Source organism: Sciurus carolinensis, chromosome 9 (assembly GCF_902686445.1).
Source record: "Sciurus carolinensis chromosome 9, mSciCar1.2, whole genome shotgun sequence".
Taxonomy (NCBI): Eukaryota; Metazoa; Chordata; class Mammalia; order Rodentia; family Sciuridae; genus Sciurus; species Sciurus carolinensis.
The window spans coordinates 135,258,122-135,277,271 of record NC_062221.1 but is presented as its reverse complement, the minus strand read 5'-3'; the positions used below and the strand labels follow the sequence as shown (position 1 = coordinate 135,277,271).

The following is a 19,150-nucleotide window of genomic DNA, read 5'->3' as shown; positions in this document are numbered from 1 at the left end:
GGGAGCCTGGGAGTGTCCGGTGCTGGTGGTGGGCAGGCAAGGGAGCAGATGCCCCGGCCCTCAGATGGGGCCATGAAGAGCAAACCCCACAGGGGAGCTAAGGGCAGGGGCCCTGCTGTGGCGTCTGGGGAAGTCAGTGCTAGAAGGGGAGGGGTCAGAGCAGTGGAGCAGGGAGGGTGACCCTGGGCCACCTGCCTGTGATTCCAGTGACAGGGGAGGCTGAAGCAGGAGGATCCCAAGTTGGAGGTCAGCCTGGGCAACTTAGAACCTATCCCAGAATAAAAAATAAAAAGGGCAGGATGTGGTGGTGCACGCCTGTGATCCCAGTGGCTCGGGAGGCTGAGGCAAGAGGATCAAAAGTTCAAAGCCAGCCTCAGCAACTTAGTGAAGCCCTAAGCAACTTAGCAAGACCCTGTCTCAAAACAAAACATAAAAAAGGGCTGGGGATGTGGTTCAGGGGTTGAGCACCTGGTTCTAATCCTTGGTACCAAAAATCAATCAGTCAATCAAAATAAAAAATAAAAAGGACTAGAGATATAGCTCAAGGGTTGAGCGCCCCTGGGTTTAATCCCTGGTACCCAAAATCAATCAAAATAAGACATAACTTAGTAGTAGAGACCCCTGAGTTCAATCCCCAGTATATAAAAAAAAAGCACCATGTTCAAAATATGGCCTGATTCCTATTAAGCCAATCTTAAGCTGGATTAAGGCCAATCTGATTGAATCCTGGCTTTGTAGCTTGTTAACCAGGTGGTCATGGGCAGATCATACCTGCCTGAGTCTCCGTGGCCTCTCAATGAAATGGCAGCTTGCGTTTTATCAAGAACTTAACAAGGAAACTCAAAGAGGTGTGTAGCAGCATAGTTAGGTGGGATCTTCAAAGGTCTAGTTTTCTCCGCATACTAGAAACTGCCTCATGTTTTAGTTTCACTTCCTCATTCACAGAATCACTCATAGATGTTGATCGTGCGAAATGACACAAGAGCTGCTTGCAACGTGGATCATCTTTTTGAAATGCACACGCTTTCTATTCCCTCACAGTAGCCATACTTATTTCTTGGGGTATGGTAAGATAGTGCAGTGCACATAGACTGCGGTGTGTAATGATCAGGTCAGGGGAGCTGGCATATCTGTGAGCTTAAACATGCATTGTTTCTTTACATTAGGAACTTTCAAAATCCCCTCGGTTAGCTATTCTGAACCATTGCATTCATTGTCACCAACCCTAATCACCTACTGTGCTATAGGATGTTAGAAGTGATTGCTCCTTTGGTTTTTTGGGCTTGGCCTCTTTCACTTAGCATGATATCATCCAACTCCATCCATTTACCTGCAAATGCCATAATTTTATTCTTCTTTAAGGCTGAGTACTATTCCCTTGTGTATATATGCCACAGCTTCTTTATCCATTCATCTATTGAAGGGATTCTTGGTTGGTTCCATAGTTTAGCTATTGTGAATTGGTCTGCTATAAACATTGATGTGGCTGCATCACTGTAGTATGCTGATTTTAAGTCCTTTAGGTATAAATGGAGGAGTGGGATAACTGGGTCAAACGGTGGTTCCATTCCAAGTTTCCTGAGGAATCTCCATACTGCTTTCCAGAGTGGCTGCACAATTTGCAGTCCCACCAGCAGTGTATGAGTGTGCCTTCCCCCCACATTCACCAATACCTGTTGTTGCTTGTATTCTTGATGATAGCCATTCTAAACTGGGGAGAGTGAGGGGGTGAGGGAAGAATGGAGGGACTGTGGATTGTGTAGAGGGAAGTGAGGGAGGGGAGGGGATGGCGGTGGGTAAGATGGTGTATACACATAGGACTGCACAAATGCTGTGACTCTACATTGTGTACAACCAGAGAAATGGAAAGTTGTGCTCCATTTGTGAACAGTGAATCCAAATGCACTCTGCTGTCCTGTAGAACTAAACAGAACAGACAATTAAAAAAAGAAAGAAAAGAGAAGAGAAGTGGTTGCTTCTGTCCAACCCTGTGGGTTGTCTCTAGACAAGGACCGGGCAGTCTCCTTGGCCCATCAGACTGGGTTCTGCTGGGGCAGACGGTGGGTGGCCCCAGGGGCAGAAGTGAGTCCTCTGGACATTTTGCTTTTAGGCAACTGTGGAATGTGAAGCTGGGATTCTTTTCTGCTGGCGCACCGTGTTCAGCTGCTGGGAGATAGAACCCAGGCCCTTTTGCTTATAATGGTGTTGCCCTTTCTGTCTTCTAGCTGTCTCAGATCCTGCACGGCCGCTAAATGAGCTGGTTCATTAGAGGACATGATCCAGACTGTCCCGGACCCAGCAGCTCATATCAAGGTGAGTCCCATCTTGGCTGGGAAGCCGGCCTTGGCTTCTTTCTGGGCTGCTTTCAGGGAGAGCTCACAGCAGGGCCATCCAAGCCTCCGCCAAAGCCGGCCTGCCACCTGCTTTGGTGCAGCCCAGGGACTGTGAAAACGGCTTGCACCGTTTTAAATGCTTGGAAAACATTCAAAGAGGAATATCTCATAGCACGTGTAAATTGTGTGACATTTACATTTCTGTGTCCATAAAGACAGTCTTATTGGGATATGTCCATACTCATTCACTCACCTACCACCATTGCTGCTTCCACTCAGTCACGGTAGAGTCCAGGAGCTGCGACAGAGACTGCATGGCCTGCATGTCAGAAGTACCTGCTACTGGCCTCTGCAGGAAAACGGGCAGACCTGAGTCCATGCATCAGTCACCTCCCCGTCCTAACCTGTTTCCACTCCGCCTCCTTTAGGCTCGGCGAGCCCGAGCAGCTGCGGGGGCTGAGCCGCTGGATCTCCAGGGTTAGATGCACTTTATCTGAGCTTGCTGGCCTGCAGCAGCTTGTCCCCTTACCCCAGGTGGGAAGGTGTCCAGCAAGTCCCTGGGGGAAGAGGACTCTGACCCTTCATTCCAAGGTGCCCCTTCATCCCGGCCAGAGCCAGGGAATGGTTTTAACAGACTTGACCCAGAGGCCAGAACAGCTGGGCTCCAGCCGCACCGTCCAGAGAGGGGCTCGGCACTTCTCTTCCGCTGTGCAGAGGTGGAACCCAGGACCCGCCCCGCCCGATGCCACCCACCACTGAGCCACACGGCCACCCCGCCCGTGCTGCTCAGTCCCACCATCCACACCTGGCTGTACCTGACAGACTCGGTGGCCAGTTCTTCAAGTTCCTTCTATAAATTCCTTTGTCCTAAGTGGCCTGCTCGGTTTTATAATTTATATTTCTTGCCATGTATTGAAAATGGAAAGAACCTTATAATTGAGAGGAAGGTTGATGGTCTGGAAAAAGCACTTTTTTTTTTTCTGCTAAAATATAGAATGTTCTCCAAAATCCCACACATACGATCACACACACACACACACACACACACACACACACACACATTTTAAAACAGCTTGTTTGGGAAGGTGTTACAGACCCTGTGCAACTTTGCAAATGGAATTAAAAATACTAGAAGTTTACTAGAAGTGTCCTTTGAGCTTTGTGGCTGCTCTGAAGATTCGGAGACCAAGGTGACTCTCGGGGTGGTAAGGGTTCTGCATGTTTTCCAGGGACGCGAAGGAGCAGATCCTTGTGGGGGACACTATCATTTGATTTTTGTGTGACGTTTTCTGCGATATGTCAGCTACATCTACACAGATACCGCGGGCACTCTGTGGGCGTGACGAGGTTTCTTCAGAAATATTTGGAACACACTTGGTGGCGTGTCCAGTTGCCGTGTGCTTGTTAAGTCCATGTGTGGGGCATGCTGGGGGAGGAGACTTCGTCTTCTTAGTGTCTGCTGATGGAGAGCTGCAGGACAGGAGGGTGACGCCAGGCGTGTGGGAATACCAGGGTCAAGAGCCGAAGTTCCTCTTATTGGCACTGTTTCCTGCCCAGCCAGAGGGAAGAGATGAAGTCGGCAGGAAATCACTACAGATTTTTAAAAGTCGATCCCTACAGTTCAGGCTCCCGCAGACCCGAGGAGCGTGGTCTTGGAAAATGTGCGTTAGTGGAAAATGCTCTTTATTTGATCTCAGGAATCAACTCGGTTTCAGGTCTTTTTAAAAAATCTTATTGTCATCTTGGTCGACGCAGGTGTAAAGTGAAGGACAGTTTTGAGAAATGGTAACAGAGCTTTTAAAAAATGATTTCAGCTCAGAGGCCTTCTGTGTTTTGATGAATTGACAGTGTGAAGCTGTGGGTGGTTACCTCTGAAGCCGGCTCGGGGGTACAGAGCACTCTTCATAAACCTATCCAGACTCCACCTACTGGAATTTGCATAATTGCCCTGAAATTTTTTTTACATGACATTAGTGTTCTTGACAACAAAGTTGGAAAACAAATTTTCTCTCTCCATTTCCTTCACATGCCTGATTTGGGGGTTGAGCCCAGAGAAATCTGTAGTGATAAAGAGTCTGGGGTCTGGGTGGAGGAGGGCAGCTGAGGCTTCTGGGAGGAGAAGTTCCTAGGAATGGCTAGTGGACGATTCTAGCTGCGTTAAGGTGAAGGTGGAGGCATCTGCCCTGTGGCTGTGGGGATGCTTTCTGTCTATAAAGGGCTTGTGTTCACCACCCAGGGGCAGCATTGCAGGTGTGTAGGCTGATGCCCTGACCCTTGGCGTGTCCTTCACATTCAAGACCACAGGCCGTCCCAGGAGAGGAAGTGCCTTTCATTTTAAATAAATTCATCCTGTGTAATTTACGACAGTTCTCTTGTGCCAGAACAAATGGCTTTCACCCTTTTATGTGTTTAAGGAGCTGGAAATAATAAAAAGAAGGAAGGGTGGCTAATAACTGTAGAATATAAAACGTTCTTGATTTAAATAATGCAGCAAGTGTGGCAGTTCACTTAAAAACAGCATGAGCGGAAGCTTCTGTTTGTTTTAGCTTCTTCTGTTTGCAGGTAGCACACAGGGTTCTCCATGCAGGTGGGAGTAGATTGGCATTTTGATATCAGTGTGACGTTGCTGAGTAACACTGAAGATGTGGTTACCTGTAGTGTATCCTAGGTCCATCCCCTGCCACATGTAACCTCTAGGAGATGTGTATTAGCTAAAACTGGGAATAAGCCTAATGCCCATCATCAGGAGAATGGATAAATCTGTTTGCCCTAGTGCTTCAATGGAATATGATACAGCAGGGAAAAATAACCTGCAAGTATCTACCTGTATTCATGTATTAGTACAAATAATTCTGAAATGTTGAGAGAAAAAAGTCACAGGAGAACATAGACAATATTATTCCTTGTATAAAGATCTAAAAAAAACTTTAAAGAATCAAAAATTCTTATTTTCAAGGAAACATACATATGTGGTACAAAGGAAAACATTTGCAATAAAAACATAATTCCAGGTAGGAGTCGTCTTGTAGGGGAGGAAAGAGCTCATGAAAAGAGCACAGGGGACTTTGTAGGTCCTGGCACTGTCTGCTGTGGACTCGGGAAAGCAAGCAGGCCAGGGCGCTAACTTCCTGAGTCTAATAGACAATATATATATGTATATTTTTGCTCCAGAGATGGAACCCAGGGACACATAACCTTTGAGTCACAACCCCAGCCCCCTTTTTATGTTTTATTTTGAGACAGGGTCTCACTCGATCCTTAGGGCCTCACTGAGTTGCCAAGGCTGACCTTGAACTTCCCGAGTGACTGGGATTACTGGTGTGTGTCATGGTGCCCGGCCATAGGCTATTTGTAAGTGTGATATTTAAATTAAAAACTTCGAAGAGTAGAAGGAGACAAAGGGAAGACTCAGCTGGGTGGTTCAAAGCGAAGCACATTTGGAAGGAAGGTGCTTTCTGGTTGCAAATCACTTTGCACTGTTGCAGATCAGCTGCATCAGTGGTCACGTGGCCTGAACGCGTTGAGGAACGTGTGTGTCCCGGGATCATTCAGCATTCCCCGAAGGCCTTCCGTGTTCCCACACAGGGCAGGAGGGAAAGGGGTCAGAAGGACTCAGCGCCCGTCATCCCCACCGCAGGTCCCCTGGTCCTGGACCCTGTGGACACGGCGGGGCTGCCTGGGTCCTGCTCCTTGCCCTGCTGGGCGGGTCCCCCAGCACCTGGGCTCAGGTGGACCCCGAGGGGCGCTTACTCAGGATTTCTGTCTGGTTATGATCTCCTCCTCTGCTTCCTTCTGTCCGTAGTGTTCTGATTTTTCCCATTTCTATGAGTGCAGGGGGTGGACATGGTGAGGCTCCAGCTTCCTGGGTGTCCTCGGGGCACCCGCTTCATAGGCTCGTGAAGATTAGGCTGGCGAAGGCAGTCAAAGCCCCAGGGCAGTCGTGGCCCACGGACGCGCTTATGATCACGTGGCGTTGTCGTCCGTGTGTCTCACGGCGCGTGTATGTAATCAGTTACAGTGAATCCACCTGGTATTGGCGATCCACTTCGATATTATTATCTGATGCTACAAAGGAGCGCACTCTTACATGCTAGCAGTAGGAGGAGAGGAGGAAGAAGGGCAAAATTCTGGAAAGAGCTGAGTAGAGAGTCGCTAGTTTCCAGGAAGCCAGCAGAGGACGAGCTCATGCCACCTGGTTCATGGCTGTGTTTCTGAAGTCCTGCCAAATGGCTCTGACCTTAGAAGATGCTAGGCGCCAACTCTGCGTGTCCCACAGGAGGAGGCGTCCCAAGTGGTTTTGGAAGTAGCGTGTTACACGTGAGGTCCCTGGGAAGCCCAGGAGACCAGCAGATGAGGGGCCGTCCTCAGTGACAGGAGCCCACACAGATGGGGCTGGAGTCTCATCACCGGGAAGGGCTCATTGTGGTCTCGGGCTGGCTGTGATGTGTCCTGTCGCATAGCAAAGGGAGACTCCCCCAGCTGGCCCTACCGGGCTGGCAGCGGACACAGGGGTGGAGGAGCTCTGCTTGCATCTGCTTAGGGTGTGCAGTACCTGGGCTTCCGGGAGGGGATGCAGATCTGCTTGAGGTAATATGCAGAGGGGACGCATTACCCTGGAGTGGGGGACCTGGAGGTGCTGGGCGTCCGCGGTACACTGCCCTCATTTTTCTCAGCTTATCTGCTCAGGGCAGATTCCAGGACTGTCCCCTCCTGGCACCAGGGGCTTCACAGCTCTGTAGCAACACCCTTCCATTTTTCCAACGTGGGTTTTTCTGCAGGGTGGTGGCACTTAGTGGGAGAGTGAATCGCGACAGCCCTTACGATGGGCGGGCATTGCTTTTGTAACCAGATAAACAATGTTGCTTAAAAAAATGTCAAGGTACTCGGTAGGGCCAAATAATGGGGACTTTTTTTTAATACGGGATATTGAATCCAGGGGTTCAGAACATCCCCAGCCCTTTTTATATTTTATTTTGAGACAGGGTCTTGCTCAGTTGCTCAGGGCCTTGCTAAGTTGCTGAGGCTGGCTTTGAACTTGCCAGCTCCCCAGTTTGGCAAGTAGCATCTCCACCAAAACAACTGGGTATGAAGAGGAAGTGTGGTCGTGTTTTATAGTCAGGGAGAGGTGACTTGGTGGAGGTGACGATATGTCGGAATTTCACATGAAATTTACTTTTAAAAATCATAATGAAATAAGCCGGGCACAGTGTCGCACGCCTGTCACCCCAGTGGCTCGGGAGGCTGAGGCAGGAGGAGAGTGAGTTCAAAGCCAGCCTCAGGAAAAGTGAGGCACTAAGCAGCTCAGTGAAACCCTGTCCCTAAATAAAATACAAACGGGACTGGGGATGTGGCTCAGTGGCCAAGTGCCCCTGAGTTCAGTCCTCAGTACCTACCCCCCCAAAAGGAAATAAAATAACTTAAAACTATCTTTAAGACTGTTACAGTCTTTACTATTTTTAGAATAGTGTTCTTGAACTTTCTCATCCATGATCCACTCAGACAGGACACTCTTGGGGATAATAACTATAACCATTTTCCTTGGCCAATGCACATTTCCTGGTCACCAACAAAACTCCATCTACCAACCTGAAATCAGCACACAAGGGTGTTACCCTCTGGCTGTCCCATAGTGGCATGTAGGAGGATATGGGTTTGGGGAGGCAAAGAAGAGAAATAGATAAAGCAAGAGAAAGGGAGGAGGGCTCCCGCCAGGGTCCCGTAAGCTGTAGGCCTAGGGAAGGACGGATGGTGTTATTCAGGTCCTGCCCTGGTCTGTATTCCTAGTCCCCTTGGGCCCAAGTAGATTGACTTTTTAGCTCAGCATTTCCTCCCCAGGATCAACCCAAGTACACGCCCTTGTGTATGCTTACAGGTCACTTGCAACCACCTCGGTGTCCCCCCAGAGGCCCAGAACCCCCAGGTCAGGAACCCTGTGCTGGCAGTGGGTGAAACTGAAAGTGAGTTTTCCTTGACCCCTAACCCTCATGCCAGAAAACGTGCTGCCTCTTGACCCCAGTAGAACGACAGAGCTTCTCTGAATGAAGATGGGTTAGAGGCACGTTCTTGATTTGGGTTCAGTTCAGGTGAGGACCCCGGTTCTGCGGCTTTGTGTTCTAGAGTGAAGCTTCTCAGGCCTTGAGGTGCTCACGGTCGCCTGGGGGCATTGCTACCCTGCAGATGCCCATTCAGTTGGTCCCGGGTGGCCTTGGGCTTCTGCAGAATCTGGATGAGGACTACCCACTGGAGGACAGTCTCATGCTAAGGCTCCAGAGCTCTGGTCCCTGTCACAGACTCCCCGTCTCCACCCATTTGTCTGAGTGAGCTGAGGTGGTATTAATGGAGGAAATGAAGGGGGCAGAACAGAGTGAAAGTGGTGGGTGCGCCTCACAGAAGGGGGTGCACCACGCTGAGCAGGCTGGGAGCGGCACCTCGGGTGCGCACGGGCCGGGGCGCTCGCTGCTTCTTACCCAGGAGATTTCTGTGGAATAAGAAGCAAGCAAGGGTGGAAGCACCACGTTGCTTTTACCCTAAAAAAATTGCCCATTCGCAGGCATAATGGCACATGTGTCTCCACGGAGCTCGCTGCTTGGATTCTGGTGCCCAGATGTGGAGACGAATCCTAAAGCAGGAACTGTAAATAGCAGAGAAAGCTGCTTTTCTTTTCTTTTTTTAATTATAAAGATCAAATTCCACAATTTAAAATGAAAATTCTGGTTGTGTTTTGCTATAATTGAGAGTACATGTTATTTCTGAGACTGTACTTTAAAAAGTAAACAAATTTAACTGCAGCATGACAATTAATTTTTAATGATTCTTTGTGGATTTTCTGGAAAGTACTGTTTATTTGTATTAAAACATTAGCTCTATTATATGCTGCTAATATGCCGCTGTTATCAATATCTAAAAGTAAACAATAACACCAGCTTATAGGACCTTCAAATTAATCTCATAAAATTTTATGAGAATGGTATTATTGAGTTGAGTTTGAAACTGACAGAATATGTAATTTTAGCCATGTGATTCTTGCATGTTTTGTTTTAAAACCCAAGTTTAAAATGCCTTTATATTTTGTCACTAATCAAAAGTGTATGCCTAAAAGAACAGTCCAAAACAACTCAAATTTTTCATGACCTGTTGTTTGAAAAATCACCCAATGCAAATACTCACTTTTTGCTTTTATGTGAAAAAAGAAAGGATGGTGTGAAAGGTAACGATCTCATCACACATTTCAAGACTGTTCTAGAGGCTGCAGGTGAGACAGACTGAGGGACCGGCTTCTTCCTGCGGACTCAGCCGTCAGGGGAGGGCATCCTGGATCAATCATAGGTCAAGTAGATGATTCGGGTTGAACAGCCTCTATCCAAAATGCTTGGGACCAGAAGTGTTTTAGGCTTCATTAGGCTTCAGTTTTTTTTTGTTTGTTTGTTTGTTTTTTTTTTAATTTTTGGAATATCTTTTATAGAGAAGGAGTTACTTTGGGAGGGGATCCATGTCCAAACACAGAATTCATTTTTATTCTGTTCTCTTGTCCACATAGCCCGAAAGTGATCTTACACGGTATTTTTGGTGCATCTGAAGTTTGACTGTGACCCCCCCATGTGTGGTCAGGTGAGGAATTTCCCACTTGTGGCTTCACATCTGCACTCAAAACTTTTCTGATTTGGGAGCATTTTGGACTTCAGGTTTTTGGGTTGGGGATGCTTAACCTGTATTAGCAGTGAACAAAGGCATCATGAAAGAAAACAGACCAAAGAGACAAGATATTTTATCTATGAATAATTCAAACAATATTCTGTGCTTCTGGTTCCTTAGTCATCCATGGGAATGGAAAGTTCCATTATTTTCAATAACAATACTTGATTCCCAAACTTGGAATTAAAAAAAAAGGGAAATCAGAAACAGTTACGTTACACAAGAACACCTTCCGATGAGATGTGGCTATGAATAAGAGGACAAATGACATGTTTGTCTTTAATACACTTTACAGTGTAAAGAGTCTGTGTTTCAGAAAACCTTTTGATTTATGTTAATACATGAGATAGATCAGTTGAAGGACTTACGTATCCACGATTATTTTTGCATCAATTTAAAGTACTTAGATTTCCCTGGAAATCTAAGGTTACAGTCAGCCCTGATTATTTTGTGTCATCATGACCAGAGCAAAGTAATCAGTGATCAGTCCACTCCCTTGAGGACTCCTTGGAAATGGCCAATGAGCAACGTGGGTAGTTGGAGTGATATGAAATTTTGTCTTTTAGGAAAGTGCATTTTTACAAAGGGGCGTGGAGGGCCACTTTTTTCTTTTTCACTAGCTTTGGTTTAGGGAGCGTTGTGCACGTGGGAGTCCCTGGGAAGCAGATGTTGAGTCAGACAGGAACGCAGGGGTTCATTGGAGGGGGAGGGGGGCCTGGGAAGGAGAAAACGGGGCTGAGGCCCGATGAGCAGGAGAGCCCCTGACGAGACACAGGGTGGACAGCTGGACCAGCCCAACGGGGTGCTCAGGAGCAGAGATGGCCTTTGGAGGTCCAGCCCTGGGTGGAGAGGATCTTGTGCCTGCACTGTGCTCAGTTTGGCTTGCTGCTCTGGGGTGCAGGGACCAGCTGGGGCCACTCTTGCTTTCTTGGAAGGCGAGCTGAGTCTCTGGCATTTGCTTGACATGTTTTTTTTTTTTTTTTTGAAAATTCACCTTTTGCAGGAAGATCTTGTACTCCAAAATAAATGCCCTTTGTTCATGAAGGCCGTGTGCTTTTCCCAACATCTGTCCTCAGCACTTTTCCTGGTCCCTGCTGTTGGACGGTTCTGCCGTGAAGTGCCGCTATGATTGAAAATTGGAATGCTTAAAAAATTAGATTACTTTTAAAAATCCTTTAAAACTAATGTTGTTATGTGGATGTTGGATTTAGATCCCTGGATAAGCAATTTTCGACTCAGATTATCTGCCTCTGCTGCTACTCAGGGTCAGCCTCTTCGTGATCCTGGTTAGGTCTCCCCTGCTTAGTTGGGTCTTCCGTCTAAACACCCGTGTCCTGGCGATCGTTACTCCAGCCTCTGCCCTACACAGATTTGAGTCTCGTAGTTGGTCTTTGCCCTGATGCTGCCTCAGGCCTGGGCTGGGCCACGGTGAGATTTCGTGCTGGGTGTCAGAAGGGGTCCAGGGGCCCGGACTCCCTCCCACCATGCGCGGTGCCGGAGTGCAGGTCACTGTGCTCAGCTGCCCTCCTGTTTCAAATGTATTTTGAAATTTGGGGACTGAAAACAAATGGGGGGCGGGTACTCCACACAGGTTCCTTGTTCTGCTCCTGATGTTTCCACACCAGGTCCCCTCTGGGCTTCCAGGGGCAGGATCTGCGTCTTAGTGCCTCCACTGTAGGACACCCCACGCATGGTGAAACTCGTCCCCGTGAACCCGAAGAGGCCTGCCTCTCTGTCTCCTCCCTCCCAGCCCTCTAGCCTATTCAGGGTTCTATTGTCCGTGGTTCTGCTGTTATTTCATGGTTCCTTCCATCCCGATGAGAGGCCTGTGTGTTCCCTGCCTTCTCTGTGTTGGTGTTTGGTCGCTTGCTGATGTCACCATCGTGGCTCTTTTCAGTGGACCTTGCTGTCTGTGTTCTTTGTCGCAGCCCTTGACTTCCCTCACTCTGCACCGTGAGTGTTGTCAACCCCATCCCTCCTGGCTAAGTGTATCTGGAGGTTTCTGCTCTTGCTTTTGGGTCACTTTAAGCTGCATTCTTGATTGAGAGCTGACAGGAAGTAACTCCCACGCAAGAGCGATTCGCTGGCTCTGTCTTGCATTTCTGCACTCCACTGTTGACTGAGGGTCTGGAGAGTGGGGGATCATGTATGGTGTGAAGTGCACACGCCACAGTCTTTGGCTTTGACGAGAAGCTTTTGAAGCCCTTGGAATGTCTAGGACCTAGATAGAAGGACTGTGATTGACCTCTGCACGAAGGATGAGACTTGAACCTTACCAACAGGATTTTTACGAATAGCAGTCCTTGTGCTTCCTTATTAGAGTGCTAAGATGCACACATGGCAGCAAGTGGTTGACTGAATCAGGCTCAGAAAGGTACGTGTGGACCCTTATTTATTTGCTTACCACTGCAAACCTTCCCACCTGCTTAGAGGAGATAATTCCTTCTATGCTTAAATGATGTCTATGGTCAATACCGTTGTTTTCTGGTCACTTAAAATCATTAATGTGCAATTTACTCTCAGGCATGCAGAGGTCCGGTCAATTCCTAGTCCTCAGCCTCCTAAGTTCTTAAAGTTGCTTGCTTCTCCTGGTTCTGATCTGGTTGAGGCTGAGACAGCCTCACTGTCCACATCTCCAACATCTCTTGGTCTCCTCTGGTGCCCTTGAAAGCAGTGGTGGACAGAAGTTCACCAGACCAGGTGTGGGACAGTGCCACACGTGCCTCAGTTGCTGGTACCTCTCTTTAGACTGAGGGCCTCAGCTGGGACTGATATCCTGCTGCAGATGAAAGATAATAAGATTAAAATGCCAGTCACCATAGCATATATTAAATAATAAAATAATTCCAAACCAAACATAATTTTTGAAGTCTTCTTCACTTATTGATACCCAGGGAGAAAACTGTACATCTTTCAATCTCACTTAATTCTGTATTTTTAAGAACAAAGAAAAAAGATAAATGTGTAAACAATGCTGATCTATACATTTTTATGGGGAAAATACCTGAAAGACATCCCCAGAACATTCTAAATGTCCTCTAAGGAAACCAGGGAAATTGTCCACCAAACATGTTTTCCATGCGGTCAGGGCTTAAGCTGCACCTTTAAGAGATTTTACATCTAAATTGTCACATTGTTGTTCTCATTGGTTAACTTGTTTCCTTAGAGTCTAATCTAAAAACTTCTAAATTATTAAACATTCAACCTTAAAAAAAATCTGTTTTTTCTCAAGCTAGTCTGCGTTTGGTTAGCAGTCCTCAGCAGAACCCTAAATGCTCCGTGTGGCTCCAGGTCTGAAGATGTCTTCTTATAGAAGGCGTTGCAGCATCTTGCCAGCTGGCTTATAACTTGCAAGCTCAAGGAGCGACCCCTGGGTGAAGCTAAGTGGAAGCTGTGGAACTTTTCAGCTCTATTATGCACCAGACTTTTTCATTTTATTCTAAAAGACCATGTCATACTGTTGAAATTCAACATGGAAGCATTTCTTTTTGGCTCTAAATAAAGTTTTAGAAATGCACATACTGGCAACCAAACTTAGAGAAAGGCCCTGATTTCTCATTGTTCTGTAGTTATGGGGAGAGTAGCCCTTCTTGGTACTCTGAGGAACATACTCCTGAATGTCAATGGTACTTGGTTACAGAAACATTGTAGAGCCTTCTCCTTGTGAGTACATGTAGCTTTGGAGGAGCTGAAGGCCTGTGTGTCGCGAGTGCCAGTGAAGAGCCCACTCCTCCCTGGCAGACACAAGAAGAACCAGCAAACCTGAGTAATTTTTGCTCTGGTGGAAGCCCTCAGTTCTCTGCTTGGCAACTTCAGATTACCAGCTAGTCTCTGCTGTGGGTGCTGAGCAGGTAGGAGGGACCACCCCAGTGTTAATCAGAGTAGACTAGCGTTCTAAGAACCCCCCAAATCTCAGTGGTCCAACAAAAGAAAAGTAATTCTCACATACATCCCGAGCAGGGTTTGAGAGCAGAGGGTCTCCTGGTTAGCTCTCCTGAGGGCAGAGACTCAGGGATCCAGCCTCGTCCCACCCTGCCTCTGCCCTTCTGTGTCCCCAGAGGGCTTTTCCATTCAGCCAGTGTGGGGGAGAAGAGAGGATTGCCCTGGGCTGGTTTCACAAAGTAGTAAGTTCTGCCTACTTTCCCTTGTTCAGATTTCAGTCGTATGACCACCCCTAACTGCAGAGGAGGTTGGGAGGACAGTGTCTGGAGCCTAGGAGGAAGAAGGCATTGGAAAATGCTCAGCCAACCTCGGTCACACCCAAAAAGTACTGTGGGAATTGATTGGGTCCTGTGAGCTCTCTCAACGTGGGACTCCTGTGTTCCCATTATCCTCCTGGAGACCTGCCCCATTTTAGGTGTACAGTATATGAGACCACTTGCCCCCCAATATAGGCTGCTATGATATTTTGGAAAATGGAAAGACATTGGTAGGTGAGTCTTTGCATTTCTTTGATTCTGATTCTCCCAAGTGTTTGTTGTCCATTTGTGCTTCTTCAGGTCCGTTGTCCATTTTTGCCCATGGACTTGGTCTGTCCTCCCACTCCTCCAGTGTTTAGCCAGCGTCAGACATGGCACAGTGCAGACCCTCCACAAACACTTGTTAAAGGAACAGGGGAAATTGAGAAGACCCTTTATAGTTAAGGATATTAAAACTCTGCCAGATGTGTTCCATATATTTCCCACAGAATGTTGAAAAAGTTTTAAATTTTAAGCAATGAATAGATATTTCTTTTGTTACTGAGAAAAATAAAACTTTGCTTTTAAAATTATTTATAGTCTTTTCAACATAAAGCGCTTAAGTTTTTAATGGGCACTTTAATCTGTTAACATTTTGCTTTATGGATTCTGCTGTTAGCTCATCCTGACGAGAGAATGTTTTCGTCCTACACTAATAAATATTCATTGCTGTTTTCTTCCTGTATTTTTATGGTTTAATATATTAACATTTACATCTCTAACTTGTTCAGATTTTTAGGTGTGTGGTGTGAGATGGAGATCTGGTTTTCTTTTTTTTAAAGTAAGTGGTCATTCCAGTGCTATTTACTGGATAACTCGTTTTGACTCAGCTGGGAGGAATGGCAACCTTTGTCCTCCTCTGAATTGTGATTTCAGGGGGTCCTTATGGGCTCTGTTCTGTTTCCTCGTCCTTGAGTGCCTGGCCCCTGCCGCCCCTCACTGACCTATCCCCCTATCCCCCTCGTGTTTCTTGCATCACACTTTCAACGACCTGAGACTCGCCGGGATGATCTGGTCTCTGGTTGCTTGTGGTCCTAATCTCTGCCCCTCGGTTTTCTAGAAACCACCTGCTCTAACATGCTGAATCGTCTTGCCCTTTGGGCTCCCTCACAGAGTGCCCGAGAGTGGGCAGCTTGTATCACTGAAACTCGATTCTCCAGTTCTGGAGGCCAGAGCCCGTGGTCAGGGTGCCCACAGGGTTGGACTCTGGTGAGGCTTCCCTGGGGTGCAGGTGGCTGTCGCCTGTGTGTCCTAGCATGGTGCTAAGAGGGGGGATCTCTGGCTCCTTTTATAAGGGCACTAATCCTATCCTTCAGGGCTCCACCCTTGTGAGCTAGACCTTCCCAAAGGCTCTGCCTCCTTAGATGGCCACCTTGGGGGTGTCAGTGTATGAATTTGGGGGGCATCTGCATGTCAGCAGACACGGCGAGCTCTGCTGAGCACATCCTGTGGGCCCTGCTGACTCCTTCCCTGGGACCCTCCTCCTGGCTCTGCCTCAGCCGACTAGCTCTTCCTGGTTCCTAGGGCTCCCCTGCCTGCAGCTGGTCCTTGCCTGTCCCAGAGCGTTTCCAGGACCCACGAGGAATGGAACCTGCCTGGGATTCATCCCCTCAGTGTGCTGACAGAACCCCGATGTGCAGGAGACTCGGCTGGTGCAGGTGGGAGGCAGGAATGACGTAGGCAGCCAGGCACATCCCACCCACGGCTGGGGCGAGCAGGCTCCTCTGTTCACAGAGACAGCCTGTGGCTGAGGGGCATCTGTGCAGCAACAGGCAGGCTTGTCCTGAAGGCAGGCCACCAGCACCCCTTGCCTGGCTTCCACCACCCACCCCACTGCCCAGGGGTGCACCTCCCAAAGGAGCAACAGCTCCAGCTGTGCTTCTCCTCTGTCCTGAGGAACTCAGGCTAGAGCACAGTGTGTAGACGGAGCACTCGTGTCTACATTACTGCGGCTATTTTTCTTTTCTCTATACTTTTCTTTTTCATGGAAAACAAATATATGCACACAAATAAGCCTCTGTTCCAAATGCTCATCTGCCATGACATCATCCTGTTATGCACCTACAGAGTGGTCAGTACAGAACAATCCCCAGCAGTCTGCACCGTGCATACTGTGTGTGCATGTGTGTGTGTGTGTGTGTGTGAGAGAGAGAGAGAGAGAGAGAGAGAGGGAGAGACAGAGAGACAGAGAGATTTTCCCTAACAGCAGATCACAGAGAGCACATTGAACATCTGGATCTGGTCCAGGGAAGCCTAAGCCGTCACGCTGATGGGCAGACACTTTTGGCTGTAGATGTTTGTTCCTGTCAGGGTGCCCAGGTCACCTGTTTAGTGTTACTGTGTGCAACAGAATGGGATTTTAATTCAGAACACCTCTAATAATGTGAAGAGCCTTTAGAATAATAATGTTTTCACATGCTGGTTTGCAACCCTTGGTGCAGGGATCACCCAGGAAGCATTCAAAAAATTTGTACGTCTGTGTGCAGCCCTGGGGGTGTGAGCCACGACTGGCCAGGGGTGGGCTGGGCGTGGCTGTGTTTAAAGAGCCTCCAGGGGTCTCACCATGGGCTGCAGGAGGTCTTCACACCCTCGTTCTAAATAATAACGTTTTTCTAAGCACCGTTCTAAAATCACACTATGCGCAACTTCTAAAACTGATTCTTCAGTTTCTCTTTAAGAAGTCTGGTGAGCAGGGTCTGTGTCCAAGGGAGGCTCGGGGGATCTCAGGGTGGCGGCCGGTGGCGGCCCGTGGCGGCCCAGGAGCAGCGTTTGCAGAATATAATTTCGAAAGTTGAACCAACACATAATGCCTTTCCGTATGGTGTCGGACTTGGCTGCCGGTCTCCTGGTGGCCTGTACGAAGCTCGTTCCCTGGGGCGGTGAGGTCCTAGCTGGCCAGGATCAGAGCAGGTCCAGGGAGTCGCAGGGAGGCCGCGGAACGTCGCCGTCGTAAGCTGCCCGGCTCAGCCTGCTTCTTTCAGCTCTTCCTTCGTGCTGGACTTCACGGGCTGAGAGAAAGCCGAGAGGGTGCGAAGGTAGAGATTCGTGTTCGAGAAAGATCTCATGACATGTGTCTGCGGAACAGCCCTGACGTCGGGCAGTGAGCACGCGGCTGCAGCGCTCTGAAGTTTTCCCCTGCTCCTGTCTGTGTATTTTATTTAAATATGCCAGAAGCACAAGGCATATGGAATGTTTTGTGCATTTTTCGCCCTTTTTAAAAAACCACGTAATTTACTCTTTAACTTGGAAAACCTGCCTCCCTTTGTAGTGGTGCATGCCTACACGTCTGGTTGTGGCCCCAGAGTTCCTGGTGTTGGAATCCTGCTGGCCTGTTGGGGGCAGGCCGAGGGCGGCGAAGCGTGCGTCTGACCTGGTGAAGGACGGTGCTTTTCCTTCCTTTTGTAGATCTATGTGGTTGTAAGTGCTCAGTTATTTTGCCTGTAGAAGGAAAACAAGTTTCTACAAAGTAAATAACAAACCAAAACAAAAGCAGGCACGAGCAGCCGAGTGGGATGTGGTGCTGGAGCCCAGGACACAGACGTGCTGCTCTGGCTGCCCTCAGGGTAGGGGTGCCTGTGTCCTCCGCTTCTCTTCTGCCTACTATGGGTGACTCTCCCAGGTACCTGCGCAGTGGCCCTGGAGGGAGCATCTCCTCTCACCCTGGGGGAGCAAGTGCCACACTCTCTCCATTTTGGTGATTGACAGTGGGTTTTGTTTTATCAGTGTTTTTGCTGCTGTGACCGAAACGCATGATAAGGACAATATTAGAGGAGGAAAAGTTTAATTGGGGCTCACAGTTTTAGGAATTTCAGTCCCTAGGTGGCCAACTCCATTGCTCTGGGACCAAGAAGGCAGAAGAGGAAAGCAGCTCAGGACGTGGCCACAGGAAGTAGAGAGAGAGAGAGACTGAGCTCTGCTCACCACCACGCTCTGCTCTCGTGCGAGGCAGAACGGACCCTTTCCCTCTCTAGCCCAATTCCAAGCCCTGAGCGTGAACCCATAGCTGTGTAGACGGGAAAGCTGGATTTTAATGCCGAAGGAGGACATTGGAGGTCAAGAAGATGGCACCAAACTGTGGCTTTCCATTTAACCCTTCAGGAGAACACCGAGCCTCGGGCCTCGAGAAGGCCCCTGTGAAACATCCCGTAGGCTCTGCGCCTTCCACAGTCTCAGCTCAAACTCCAGCTGAAAGGAAATTATAGGAAATAATTCTACAGACAGGCAGACAGCGTACAGACAGGCAAAATCTCCTTTGAGGTCTAAAAGAGGAACATCCCTTCTAACGACTGTCAGCTGGGAGCAGACGCCTGCGTATCCTCACCCACAGACAAGAGCCGAGCCACGTCCACGCACCGTGCCAGGCACGAGAGATGCGTGGCTCAATCTGACATCACTCTTACTCTCAAGAAATGCTCAGCGGATGGAGGGAGATCGACGGAGACACCCAGGACCACGCTCGAGGGAGGGCGTGGTGCTCTGCGTGGCCCACTCTGAGTTTGCCCAGAAGACAGGTTGGGTCTGGGGCACGGAGCTGGGCGTGGGCCCCTGGCAGGCATTTTCTGTGGGACCAGAGGCTGGACCGGGGTGTCTCTTGGTGCCTCCCCTGCTGTTTCCTCGGATGGAGACGTGGAGCAGGAGAAACACCTTGGCAGCCAGGGCAGAGGCGAGGAGGCCCGCACCTCACAAGGGAAGTGCGTTCTCCTGGGTGACCCTGTGCCGAGCCTGAGAAGTGGGCTCTTACTGGAGGCCAGCGTGCTGGACAGTGCGCGGCAGCACAGCAGCACAGGACGGGAAGGGCTAGGAGGCTCAGCTCTGCCTCGTGGCCCTGTGCCCAGCTCTGTGTGGGCAGGAGGAGGAGAACAGGGTCCACGGTCACGGGAAGAGTCA

At 48.8% G+C, this 19,150-nt stretch overlaps 1 protein-coding gene across 2 annotated transcripts in view; it reads left to right on the top strand.

Annotated features, from left to right (window-relative positions):
• The first annotated feature begins 2,237 nt into the window (after nt 1-2,237).
• The window catches only part of Erg (ETS transcription factor ERG), a 154,276-nt gene continuing 137,363 nt past the window's right edge, over nt 2,238-19,150 (top strand). For both annotated transcript variants that reach the window (XM_047564649.1, XM_047564647.1), the window contains exon 1: nt 2,238-2,313. In XM_047564649.1, coding sequence (XP_047420605.1) covers nt 2,275-2,313 — 39 coding nt within the window. In that variant the 5' untranslated portion in view covers nt 2,238-2,274. The remainder of the gene's footprint in view (nt 2,314-19,150) is intronic.